The sequence below is a fragment of the Oryctolagus cuniculus genome, chromosome 17 (assembly GCF_964237555.1).
Source record: "Oryctolagus cuniculus chromosome 17, mOryCun1.1, whole genome shotgun sequence".
NCBI lineage: Eukaryota > Metazoa > Chordata > Mammalia > Lagomorpha > Leporidae > Oryctolagus > Oryctolagus cuniculus.
The window spans coordinates 43,413,753-43,427,111 of record NC_091448.1 but is presented as its reverse complement, the minus strand read 5'-3'; the positions used below and the strand labels follow the sequence as shown (position 1 = coordinate 43,427,111).

The 13,359-nt window shown below is 57.2% G+C and overlaps 1 protein-coding gene across 5 annotated transcripts in view; it reads left to right on the top strand.

Annotated features, from left to right (window-relative positions):
• The window catches only part of NOS2 (nitric oxide synthase 2), a 42,200-nt gene that overhangs the window by 4,337 nt on the left and 24,504 nt on the right, over window positions 1-13,359 (top strand). The window contains exons 1-5 of one of the 5 annotated variants that reach the window (XM_070061104.1): window positions 1,539-1,703; window positions 3,876-3,993; window positions 10,285-10,369; window positions 11,089-11,211; window positions 12,011-12,159. In XM_070061104.1, the coding sequence (XP_069917205.1) occupies window positions 3,884-3,993; window positions 10,285-10,369; window positions 11,089-11,211; window positions 12,011-12,159 (467 nt within the window). In that variant the 5' untranslated portion in view covers window positions 1,539-1,703; window positions 3,876-3,883. Of the gene's footprint in view, window positions 1-1,538; window positions 1,704-3,802; window positions 3,994-9,105; window positions 9,318-10,284; window positions 10,370-11,088; window positions 11,212-12,010; window positions 12,160-13,359 lie in introns of those variants that run through there. The other 4 variants (XM_070061102.1, XM_070061103.1, XM_017349094.3 and 1 more) reach the window with 4 other exon arrangements.

Sequence of the window (13,359 nt, the reverse complement as noted above, 5' to 3'; positions counted from 1 at the left end):
GGACATGGATTGAGTTCCTGGTTCCTGGGTTGGGCGCGGCCCAGCCCCAACTCTTAGAGGCATCTGGGGAGTGAATCAGCAAAGAGGAGATCTCTGCCTGCCTGTCTCTCTGCCTTTCAAATAAAATGAAAATCAAAAACAATTGTTTGAACTGAACTCAGATGTTGAAGCCCATTCCGGTCTCCTATCATTCATTCATTCATTCATTTGTTCACGCAGCAATTCAAGTCTCTTTTGTGACTCCTTGCTTGTCTTGGGCAAATTCAGTGCTCTGTGGTGTTGAATTTAAATTCTGAGAGTGGGGCAGGACACAGAGGCAGGGACGCGTTAGGATGATGAGGTCAAGGGTGGTCCTTTCCCCTCTGTTTCCCAACCCTGCCCTAACAGAGTTGGTGTTTTCCTTTTACAGTGGAAAAGCTATCCATATAGGGATATTGTGTTTGAAGCATTACAAGAAATTGTAACTTTCCATAAAAGAAGTTATAATGTAACTTCCATGGTGAGAAAAAGAATTGTGGGAACCGGTGCTGTGGCCCAGCGGGTAGAGCCGCCATCTTCAGCATCAGCATCCCATATGGGCGCCTGTTCGTGTCCCAGCTGCTCCACTTCCGATCCAGCTCCCTGCTATGGCCTGGGAGAGCAGTAGAAGATGGCCCGAGTCCTTGGGCCCCTACACCCGTGTGGGAGACCCGGAGGAAGCTCCTGGTTCTTGGCTTCGGATCGGCGCAGCTCCAGCCACTGTGGCCACTTGGGGAGTGGAGATGGAAGACTCCTCTCTTTCTCTAACTCTGACTTTCAAATAAATAAATTAATTAAAATCTTCAAAAAAAAATTGGGAAAAAAAATCATGAAGGAATTAGAGCGAGAGAGCGAGAGAGAGAGAATTCTGCCCCTGGTAGAAAATAGTCCCAGCAGCCATTCTGCCACAGCCGGGCAGAGCTCCAGAGAGAGACATTAGCCATACAAACGCCTAAGTAGCCCTGTGTGCCAAAGGCCTTCCTACCCCTCCTTTCCCAAAACCTCGAGCTGAGTATCCCAGGGCCTGCTTGGAACGCTGGCACCATCAGGCGTCCCAGGACCCCTGGCCCCTGGGCGGTTTCCAGCACCTTCCATGTGGTCAATATTCCCCAGCTTCCTGGACTCCTGTGGCAAACTGGAAAAGTGAGAGAAAGGGCAGGAACTAAGCAGAGAGCTCCCTGCCGAGGGAAAAATCCTCCCCCCCCATGTTGACCGTGGGGCCAAATGAAGCCTGGCTCGGTGGCTCCCTCTGTCGGAGCCCCCATGCCACTGCCGAGCTGCCGCCTCCGCGGGCCTGGCACTGGGCGGAGGTGGGACTCCTGGGATGCCCCATGCTGAGTGATGTAACTGCAAGACCAAGTCACCCTCAGGCCAAAAGTGCCCGTCGTAAATGAGCTAACTGTACATCCAGCCAGGGACACTCCCTTTGGAAAACAAATAAAAGAAGACCTTTGTGCAAAAAAAGTTCCCTGGATGGACGGGAGTGGATATAAATACTTCTTAGCTGCTGTGTGGTCATAACTGTGTTGGCGGCTGCAGCTCTGGCACCAGAGAGCGCAGCATTGCAGGACTGAAGCTTGTCAGCCACGTGGGTGAGCAGCCTGGGCAGTGGCCCGCAGCCCTCAAGCTCCCGGCACCCGGGTCTGCGGCGCCCAGGCTGCCTGTCCTGGCCCAGCAGCGCTGCGGTGAGTGGTGCTCCCATGTGGGAAGCCTCTGCGTGTGAGGACACGGCCCCTTCCTGTTTGGGAAGGCTCCGAAAATGGTGGGGATTTTCTGGCCGGGCAGATAAGGCTCCTGGGGGGGTCTTGAGGGGCAGATCCTTCGTGGGGCATCTTGCTCAGGTTTCTTTTCTGCAGATGTTGGTTGTGGATGCTGCATTAAGAAGAAAAAACTTTCTGGAAAATTCAGAATGGGGAGTGGGTGGGGATTTTGCTAAAAAAAAATTTTTTTAATTTATTTGACAGAGTTTACAGACAGTGAGAGAGAGAGACAGAGAAAGGTCTTCCTGCCATTGGTTCACTTCCCAAATGGCCGCAACAGCCAGAGCTGTGCCGATCCGAAGCCAGGAGCCAGGAGTTTCTTCCTGGTCTCCCATGCTGGTGCAGGGACCCAAGCGCTTGGGCCATCTTCTACTGCCTTCCCAGGCCACAGAAGAGAGCTGGACTGGAAGAGGAGCAGCCGGGACTAGAACCCGGCACTAATATGGGATGCTGGCGCCACAGGCAGAGGATTAACCTAGTGCGCCCCAAAACTTCTTTTTTTAAACATAGGTTATCTTACCTGATTCCTATAGCATATACCTCCCCCTCCCCAACACCCTTTCCTACAAAAGAACAGATTCTGGTAAGATGGGTATTTTGTTTTTAGGATTTTTGGTTTTTAGGATTTATTTTATTTGAAAGGTGGATTGACAGAAAGAGAGAGAGGTGTTCCACCTGCTAGTTCACTCCCCAGATGACCTCAATGGTTGGGGCTGGGCCAAGCCAAAGCCAGGACCCAGGAACTCCATCCAGGTCACCTACACGGGCGGCAGGGGTCCGAGCACTCGGGCCATCTTCTGCTGACTTCTCAGGCGCATTAGCAGGGAGCTGGATTGGAGGTAGAGCAGCCGGGCCTCCAACTGGCAGTCGGGGATTCCGGCATTGCAGGTGGTGGCTTAACCCACTGTGCCACCAACCCCTAAGATGGTTATTATCAAGGGCGCTTTATGGATGAAGAAATGAAAGGAAATGAAATGCAATCCAGTTAAATCACTGGACCCAGCTTGAGTAACTAGGAGAGTTGGGATTTGAACCCAGGTCAATGGGGCTCTCAGATCCCGGTGTGGTGTTTCTGGCACTGCTTCCCTGCTGAACCAGTTTCCCAATAAGAAGGTTTGCTGTGAGCAGGCCCTGTCCAGGCCTGGGCTACCTCTTGTCTTTCTAAAAGGAAGTGATCTTAAATATTGAGAGTGCAGTGCATTTTTCCACATCTGATCATTTCCCCCTGAACACTAAGAAAGGAATGGGAAGTATTGTTGACTGGTATCGATGCGCAGTTGCACAATCTGAGAATGGGACCAGCAACCTGAATGCTTCCCCCAGGAGCAGGGGGGGCCACGGCGGCTGCTGGAAGCTGCCCCGCGGGGCCGGGCCTGCGTGCTCGCGTTTCCCATGTTCCAGGTGACCAGCTGACCCCTCCCCGCCCTGCCCTGGACCAGTGATGAGTCTTGCCCAGGTCAGCTGAGCTAGTGGGTCCCTCCAAGGAGGTCCCGCAGGGCCGAGGGCCCGTCCGTGTCCGCTGGAGATGCCGCTGGTGCTGCGGGCCGTTGCTTGCCTCCTGCTGGTTCCCCAGCCCTGCAGACTCGGGGTTTCATCCAGGGGCCCCCACCGAGGAGCACAGGATGCAAAGCACTTCTGAACAGCCTGCACAGGACTTACACCAGCTTTCTGGCTCGTTATAATTTTTCTTTGAGAGGCAGAGAGAGCTGTCATCCATTGGTTCAGGCTTCAAGTGCCTTCAAAGCCTGGAGCCCAGAGCCAGGAGCTGGGAGCTCAATTCAGGTCTCCCAAGGACTCAACCACCTTGAGCCATCATCTGCTACCTCCCAGGGCCCGCATTAGGAGGAGGCTAGACTCAGGAGCTGGGACTCGAACCCCGGGCACTCGGATATGGGAGGTAGATGTCTCTCCTGGCGTCTTAACCGCTAGGCCAAATGCCCACCCCTTCCTCCTGATTCTTTGGGAAAGCAGCCACATTGAGATGGCGCAGTTCTGAAAGCCGCTCTCCAATCCTGCCCCCACAGATCCTGCCCCTTCCTCAGCCCCCAGCAGAGAACATCTGAGTTCGAATCCAGATAAGGGGCCTGCTTTACGTAGGCGCAGCCATGGCCTGTCCCTGGAGGTTTCTGTTCAAGGCCAGATCCCAGCAATACGACCTGACAGAGGAAAAGGACATCAACAACAACGTGGGCAAAGGCACCAGTGAGCTCTGCAGGTAAGTGCCTGGTTGCCGCCTCGGGCTGCTCTCTCCCCCTTCCCCGCCCCCTGCCTGCGTGTGCACGCGTGCACATGCCGCTCACGCAGAACCCCTGCGCTCCGCTCTGGGCTCCCTGAGGGCTAATTGCTTCCACGTGAGCTCTGATCTCACCGCTGAGCTCTGATCTCAGCGCTGCTTCTTGGCTATCTCTGTGGGATTTGACGCAGCTGCTCTGCATTGGGCACCTTGCAGCCACTACGCAGAGAAGGGACAAGGCACAGGGCTGGCCCTGGGATCTCTGGGGGAAGGGACTTAGTGTGGGAACAGGAGGCAGGCGTTGGACCCCAGCAGCCTCGTGGCCCACGTCTGTTCTGGTTTGCCAGTGTGAGTGTCTCTCCCGTGGTGGTTAGATATTTGGAACATCAGTCCACTGAAGCGTACGGGGTGCTAGGCAAACTCTATCCAAGCCCTGTGGGCTTGCTCACGCACTGTCTCACTGGCTGCGTGGGCTGGGGAGAAGGAAGCTCTCTGAGCTCCCGATGCGACCATGGCAGGATGAGGACCCCAAGGGGGTTGTTGAGGATGCAATGAGATGCACAATGCAAGCACTCCATAAACAGTGAGGTTCGTTAGCATCAGTTGGGTGCCCACCCTGTGCCAGGACCACACAGGGCAGTTGGCATCCTTTGCATTTCAATTGAACCCCTGCCCCGAGGTGGCAGGTGGCAGTCTGGTAATCACAGAGTTGGAATTTGAACCCAAAGTGTGGATTCTTCCTGCCTCCACTCTCCAGTCTGTAAAACCAAGCCTGAGACACCAGGGAGCTAATCAATGGCCCAGTGGGTGAACGGCTCACGGAGAATGCGAGAAGCCCTGTCAATCTGCAGTAACACGAGCCTGTGAAGGCAACCAAAGCTCCAATCTCAAGGGCCACCACCCAGGCCTAAGGGAGCATCTCCCAGCCACCACCCTGGGCAGGGCTACCTCTCACAGATAGGCAATGAGCCTGGAGTGTAGCTGGCGCAGGTGGCAGGAAGCCATTATGGTTAAGGGCATGAACACAGGGAGAAGCAAGTGGCTTTGCCGCTTAATGGCCCCGTGACCTTTGGCAAGTGCCCTAGTTTTTCTCTCAGCCTCAGCTTGCTCATCCGTGAGAAGAGGATGGTTACGCCCATTTCTGGGAGCCGTGGACAGGATGGAGTGAGGGTTCCCAGGTACACACCTTCACACGGGGCCCGGCACAGAGCATCTGCTGTGCTTGTCGCCATTGCCTGAGTTGTGGCAGCAAGGGTGGCGCTGAGTAGCATCCCAGAGTCCCCTCTGAGCGCTCCACAGCAGGGAGGGGGCTCGGCAGTGTCTGATGGGTGGGCGAATGTGGAGAGAGAAGTAGCAAAGACGTTGCAGGGAGGGGTGGGGAGGAGCAGAGGCTCAGAGGCAGAAGCGAGCCTGACGCCGCTGGGGGCTGGGACAGAGAAGCAAGGCCGGAGCGCGGAGGGGCTTTCGACCCACTGGGCTTGGCAGTGAGAGCCACTGTAGATTCCTGAGCTGGAGCCTCCTGGGTGGTGTGCGGGGCGAGCCAGAGGAGAGAATGTTGGACCCAGGCAATCTGAGAACACAGGGTCGGGTGGCCTCTGAGCGTACACACACGGCAGCAGCCTCAGCACTGCAGCCCCTGCCGGCCGGCCGGTGCCCCAGTTCCAGCCCTCCACACTCACTCGGACCCCTCTGCCTCCGACGTGACTTCTCGCAAGTCATGCTCCTGCTCCGGCGTCCACAGTGGCTCCCATTGCCCGCCTGCAGGGTTCTGTGGCCACCCTCCCCAGACAGGCCACGTCCCCCTGGCCCAGCACAGCCTCCTCGGCTTCCAGTGAGCATGCACGGCTCATTTCTCCCTGGACCTATCCTCCGGACCCAACGCAACCCTACCCTTCCAGACCATCTCAAGCCCTCCCCTTATAGTGTGTGCCTTGGTCTGAATCCTACCCCCCAACAGCATGGCCGACCATTCCCGACACCCACGCGGGACCCCTGAGTCCTGAGTGCAGAGGGACCTGAGGCGCATCAGCCACACTGATCTGTTTGTCCTTCTTTGCACCGGGCTGTGCCAGTGGGAAGGTTCCAATCAGATACCAGAGGTGATGGCGAGGAAGTAACCACACATTAGGTCTCCCTTAGGCCTCCCAGCAACCCACGAGGGAGGGTCTTTTGTCATCTTCCTGCTTTAGAGAGGAGCCCACTGAAGGCTGGGAACCTTCAGTTGTTTTTGAGATCTCAGAGTTAGCGAATGACAGCCAGATTCACAGCTGGGCCGTCTGCCTCAGAACCACTCGGCGTGGTCCTGCTCCGTCTTGGTCCTGGGCACGCTCCCTTCCACGACAGTGACAGGCGGGGCTTCCTCAAAACACGGTGCTGAGAGTTCAGAGGTCAACACGGCCCTTCTGTTTATCCGTGAATGGCTGGCGCCATGGTTCATTGCTTGTACTGCTGCTAAAGAGCATGGCAGCATTGAGAGTGGCCTTCTCCCCTGTCAGTGGGGCAGGAGCGGTCGCCATCCTTGGTCCACGAAGTGACTTCCTCAAGGCCAGCATCTAGAAAGTGACGGAGCTGAGGTTTGAACCATGTTCAAAGTCATGCCCTCCAGCTTCTGTGGTCTCTCCCTGAGGGCCTACTATGTACTGGGCTGTAAAGGGGACAGGGAAAAAAGCCCCAGTTCTGTTAGCAGAGATGGGTGGGATGGGTGCTTGTCTTCGCTCAAGAAAGCATTCAGGTATGAGACAAGAGCAGTGGTGAGCAAGGTAGCAAGGTTCAGTGGGTAGGGCATCATCAGCACGGGTGGGCCCCCTGGCCGTTCAGACTGGGGTGGGCAAGGACACGCGGTTGGTGGAGAGAATACACTCAACAGGCCAGGCGGTGCCTCAGCAAAGACCAGAGAGAGCTGAGTGCTAAAATACACCCGACAGGCCAGCGGGCATCTCAGGAAAGGGCTGGTGCAGTCTGCGTTCATGCTGTGGCTCCTCCCTCCCCACCCCCTCTTCTGGACACAGGCTTTGCTGGGTGGAAGCAGGTGGAATTCCTCCCAAGGTTTTGTTTGCCCAGTGTTAGCAGCCTGGGTAGCCCACCTGGTGCTGGGCAGAGGGGATTTCCCCTAAGGAGCCTTCCTGGAGGGAAGGCTGGGACCTCTTGTGAAGCATGGGCGGGGCTTTGTGGTGTGAAATACTGGGCTGCCTGCTGGGGCTTCGTTTTCCCTAGGTACCTCTCACACTTCTACCAAACCGTTCCGTTCCTGGGGAATTTCTTGCTGGGGTGGGGAGGACACAGTGGTGTCCCGAGCAGGGGGAGGGAGAAGCAGACAGGAGCTTCTCCGGCGTGTGCGCTGGCGCCTCTTCTGGGGAGATACCTGGACTCGCTGTTGCATGCAGTGGGCGGGGTGGGGTGGGGTGACTTTCTTCTTTTTAAAGATTTATTTATTTGAAAGTAAGAATTACAGAGAGGCCGGCGCCGCCGTAGCTCACTAGGCTAATCCTCCGCCTGCGACGCCGGCACACCGGGTTCTAGTCCCGGTCGGGGCTCCGGATTCTGTCCCGGTTGCCCCTCTTCCAGGCCAGCTCTCTGCTGTGGCCTGGGAGTGCAGTGAGGGATGGCCCAGGTGCTTGGGCCCTGCACCCCATGGGAGACCAGGAGGAAGCACCTGGCTCCCGGCTTCAGATCAGCGTGGTGCGCCAGCCGCGGCGGCCATTGGAGGGTGAACCAACGGCAGAGGAAGACCTTTCTCTCTGTCTCTCTCTCTCACTGTCCACTCTGCCTGTCAAAAAAAAAAAAAAAAAAAAAAAAAAAAAAGAATTACAGAGAGAAGAAGAGACCGATATTCCATCTGCTGGGTTTCCCCCCAGATGGACACGACAGCCAGGACTGGGCCAGGCTGAAGCTGGGAGCCAGGAGCTCCATCTGATTCCCCGCATGGGTAGCAGGGGCCGAGCCACTTGGGCTGTTGTCTTCCACTGCTCTTCCCAGGCCTTTAGCAGGGAGCTGTGTCGGAAGTGGAGCAGCCAACAGGGGCAGGGGGTGGGGGGATGCCAGCGTCCCAGTTTGGGGACGCCACAGCACTTCCTGGAGCCCTGCAGGGCTGCAACAGTCCAGCCAAGAGGGCGGTGAGGCCAGCCCTGGAAAAGGAAGCAGCTGCACAGATTTTATCCTGAAAGCAATGGGGGCCGATTAATAACATCTTATTTCACAAAGCAATTTTCAGATCTCTTCAGGCATAGTAAGACCAACATCCCAGTGTAAGGACTGATGGGTCTATATTTTATGTAAACACCGGATTAGGAAGCAGGTATGGTGTGTGTGTGTGTGTGTGTGTGTGTGTGTGTGTTTTGGCAAGGAAGGCAGACAGCTGGGAACACCTAGCTGAAGCGGCAGGAACTGTCTGGTAGCAGTAGGCCTGGAGTAAACACTTGCCTTCATCCCACCAGTGCTCGCACTGGGGACTTATGGGGCTGAAATAATGCCGAGAGGGCCCTCTGGGGCTGGAGCTTATCACTCAGGGTGCTGGGAATGTGAGGTGCGATTTATAGATAGAGCAAGGACACCAGGCCTGTGCCCTCCAGGCAGCACAAACACACCCCTGCAAGAGACTGGAGGCAGCTTCTGGCCCAAGCTGCACACCCTTCTGCTTCTCACTGGAAGTCACCCCCGGCCCCTGCTTTCTTTGGTTTGCTCTCCTGGAATCATGCAGGTGTGCAAGAAAGAAACACCACTTCCTGGGGGCCTTGAGGTGCAGAGAGCTGGGGCACCTTGGGACCCTGCAGCCACTGGCTGGGACCCCAGTTTCCGTCTCACTGAAGCGGAGAGCGCACGGTAGCACTGCCTCTGCGCGCGTCTCAGCCAGCGGCTGATGCAGGAGCAGATAGAAGTTTCCTCGGGAACACCGGGAGTTGCAGTGGAAACCTGCAGGGTTCCTGCGGTCGGATAAACATCCCTGGCTCCAGCCCGGAGGCGGTGCACAGACGTCCAAATGGCGCCGCGCTCCGACCCCACGCCGCAGCCCCCAGGGTGTGGCGAGTGCGGGGCAGGGGGCGCGCGGTCTCCGGGGCATCCCCCCGGGCGCCGGGGGCAGCCGCTTGCGGGCCTTTCCTCCGCCTCGCCCCGCCCCGGGGCGGGGGCAGCAGGGTCCCGGGCAGGATAAAGGGGCGGGCACAGGGGAGAGCGCGTTCACCTGCAGCAGCGAGTGCTGGGACCATGCGTGAGGGGCTGAGCGCAGCGTGCGAGGCCGCCCGGCCGCGGCTTTGGCGGTTCCTGCGCAGGATTCTGCGGCCGAAGCCCTCCTGCTGCCCGAGCCAAGCCAGGTACTCGCCGCGGGCGTGCGTCCGACCCTCGGGGAGAACGCGGGAGGGCTGGGCTCCGGCTCTGTGGGAGCCCCGGGATGAGGTTCGCACAGTTTGCTGGCTGAGGAGCAGCCAAGCGGGCTGAATTGTGTATGTTTCAGCCCTGGGGGAGCTTTCGGGATTCTTTTCAGCGCTGGGACCGTTGCACTCTTTAGATCAGATATGGTTAAGATCAAATAACTGCAAGGGACTGGACCAGGCCGGAGCCAGAAACCTGGCACTCGTTACAGGTCTCCCATGTGGGTGCAGGGGCTCAAGCCCTTGTGCCATCATCAGCTGCTGCTCGTGGCGCCTTAGCAGGGAGCCCAGTGAGAAGCAGAGCGGCGGCGCTGGAATGGGCCCCGGGATAGGGGCCACCTGTGTGGAAAGCGGCACCAGCGTCCTTTGAAAGTGTTCTGTAGTGAGATACTTTTCTCAGTAAAGATGACATGATGTCTTCAATTTGCATTAAAATCAAAGTGGGGGCGGGCACGCTGAAGTTGAGACAAGATTGCCAGGGCTGGTGACCAGTGGATTGAATGTGGAGGACCCATGGGGCTTCTTACTGTATTCCCTCTACTTTGTATGTCGCTTTGCATCATAAAAATGTAGACGGAGCACAGGAACCAAGGAAAGGGAAGCGTTTCAATAAGGAAGACTGAGTCACTTGGCTGGGAGGGCAGAGTTGACGGAGCCACCTCGCCCCGTGCATGGCTATGGGCGGCTGTCTGGGTCCGTAGCTGTCACTCAGCCCCCCTCCCATCTTTATGGTTTTGTCGGTGGAGTAGAGGAAAGGGGTTGGGGGAAGAGTGGTCACCACATCCTTCTCCCCCACCCTGTGCACGGCAGTTCGCGCATCTGCCCAATGAGGGGGCTGGTGGGGGGTCTAGGAGCTCCCCCTCCACCCCATGTGCATGCTCCATTTCATGATAGCTGTTTCCTTTCACAGCCCAGCGACACAGGATGACCCCAAGTGTCACAGCCTCAGCAAGCACCAAGATGACTCCCCCCAGCCCCCGGCAGCGACAGCAAAGGTCAGTGAGCGACCCGGGCCTGGGAAGCCCCTTCCCCCCTGGCCTCGGCAGGTGCAGGCGAGGCAGCTGAGCACAGCAGGTGGGTCTGGGAGTGAGCGAGAGCCCGGGTCACAGGCTCTGTGAGAGCGGGACAGCCGCGGGTGGTGAGCAGTGCACGGGCGCCTGGATGACCTCCAGGGGGACTAAGATGATTTGTTCATGGAACGTTCCCGGATAGTCCAGACTCTGCAGCTGAGCCGCAGTCCAGCCGCCAGCTCCTCTTGCAGCGGCTCTGTCCCCCTCAGTGCTTTCCACCCGGAGTGTTCCCGAGAAGTGGGCAGAGACATGGGAGGGAGGGGGCCGGAAGATGGAGTTCACGTCTGTAAAGGCTTCTGGGGCAGGACGGCTGCGGTGCTGGTCTCGGTTCTTGGCAGCACTGGCTATGGCCATGGGCTTCCCTCTGTCTGACCCAAGTCTCCCCTGGTGCAGCTCCTCTGTGGAAGCCTTTGGCAGGGCTCTGGCGAGGAGAGAAGTCTGGCCAGCTGCCCAGGCACCTGGAGCGCTCCACGGGCACTGGCCCAAGTGGCCCAGCTGCTGGGAAGGCAGGAGGGACAGGCACGGATACCCGGCCCCGTGCTCCCCACCCCACTCAAGCCAAAGCAGGGCCAGGGGCCTGGAGGAGACACAGGAGCCCCAGGGTTGCAGGCATTTGGAAAATCTTGGCATTTCCCCTCTTTCAGAAGTCTCCAGAATCTCCTGGCAAGCAGGACGTGCCCCCATCGGCCTGCCCACGGCACGTGAGAATCAGAAACTGGGGCAGTGGGATGACTCTGCAAGACACTCTGCACCTCAAGGCCAAAGAGGTGAGCGGTGTGTGCCCCGGCAGGACCCACTGTGGATCCAGCAGGTGTCCCCTGGGCATCTGCTCAGGAGAGGGTGCTGGGGACAGAGCCTGACATCATGGGGGTCACCGATGCCAGCTCCCTGTGAACCACGCCAGGGGATGGTGGTGGTGCGGGAGGTCAGATGGACAATGACAGGAACAAATAGATTTCAGCACCGTGTCAGGGACTCTCCCAGTGGAACTACCCGAAGTTGGACGGAACTACACCTGAAGGGAGTGAGGTCCCTGTCACTGGAAAGTGTCCAGTGCTGGCTGACAGGGAGGCAGCAGGAGGGTCCCAGCATCCTTGGAGTGGTGGGACCAAATGTCCTTTAAGGCTCCTTCCTGTCTTCTACATTTCTTGTTCTCACTTTAGAATGCCTTCTGTGTTTGTAAAATGGGAAAGAATCAAAAATATCAAGAACAATGGGATGTACTTCCTTCCAGTATTTTTTCTGTGCTACCTTGTGACTTTGGGATTTTGGATTCTGTCAGTTCAGTTCATTTTGGCTGAGTACCAAAATCCTGTTCCCACAGGAGCCACATCCAACTCTTTAAATGAGAAGGCCGATGAGACGTTCCCAGGGGCCGAGCTGTAGGTGGGGGGACGGCCTTGGCTCATAGCTTCTAGGGCTCAGCCAGTAGAGGGGAAGAGAAAACCCAGTGGGCTCCAAGGAGGAGGCGCAGGGAGCCAGAGCAGCAGGAGAGGAGCCGGCCATGTAGGGAGCAGGGCTGGGGGGCCGATGGGCTGCTCTCATCGCCTGCCCCTCTCTCTCCAGGACTCCACTTGCAAGTCCCATTATTGCCAGGGGGCCGTCATGAACCCCAAAGAGATGATCCGAGGGCCCCGGGACAGGCCCACCCCTGCGGAAGAGCTGCTCCCGCAAGCCATCGAGTTTGTCAACCAGTACTACGGCTCCTTCAAAGAGTAAGGCTTGCTTCCCCTCTTGCCGGAGGCTCTGTGGTGTCTGGCAGTTTCCCTCCCCCACGGTAACAGTGCTTCCAGGGCTTAGCCCCTCCTACTCGTGCCATAGAGTGGGGTGTGGCCGCAGTGGTTACGGGCAGGAGTGCAGGTGTAAGGCCCCACCATTAACCACTGTGAATCCTTGGGAGATCTCTGCACCCTCTCTGTGCCTCAACTACCTCATCTGTAAAATGGGCTAGGAATGCACCCTGGCTCGTAAGATTGTTGCGAGGATCAGTTAAGCGCTCTGGCACCTGGTAACCTTGATGAAGAACAAACAGGGACCCTGATCTTAGGAAATGCTGGAGAAAGACAGTCCTTGCAGACCATGTAGTGAACCCTGCTCCTACAGGGGCAGACTTGGAAGCCCAGTGATGTCCCCGAGGCCCCCAAATCCCAGCGAAGGTCTGGGCCTCCTGACTGGAGGTTCCACGCTGCTGAGGTCGGCTTCCTTTGCTGGGTTTCCTTCATTTCTGTGGTCAATCAGTCATTCAATTGACAGACAGACATGAAGCACCAGATGTGTTCCAGCCTTAGAACATAGAGTTCTAATTGTCAGTCACCAGTTTTATTGTTGCCAAATGCATGATTTTAATCCCCCCAAGGAAGGTGCCATGGCACGGTGGTTAGAAGGGAGGTGCCATGGCATGGTGGTTAGAAGGGAGGTGCCATGGCACGGTAGTTAGAAGGGAGGTGCCACGGCACAGTGGTTAGAAGGGAGGTGCCATGGCATGGTGGTTAGAAGGGAGGTGCCGTAGCACAGTGGTTAGAAGGGAGGGGCCATGGCATAGTGGTTAAGAGGAGGGTTCTGGAGGCAGCCTTCCCAGGTTTGAATCCTAGCCATGCTGACATGAGCTGAGTGACCTGGGGCAGGTGACTTAACCTCTCTGGGCCTCAGCTTTCTTATCTGAAGATGGTGACAATGACATACCTCCACGATCTGGATGAAGCGAGTTAGATAGCATCTGCAAAGTGCCAGGGACGGTGCCTGGCCGCAGTGAGCCAAGTGTGTGAGAACACCGGCCCCAAGTCAAATATGTGACCATGTAATTTAGGCCCCTGTTGTAGAAACTTTGGTTTTAAAGTGCGCTAAGAGAGGGTAAGGAGGAGCGGCTGAGGCGGCGGGCTCGCTGCTGACAGGCTGGGAGGCAGCGTGCCTCGTGG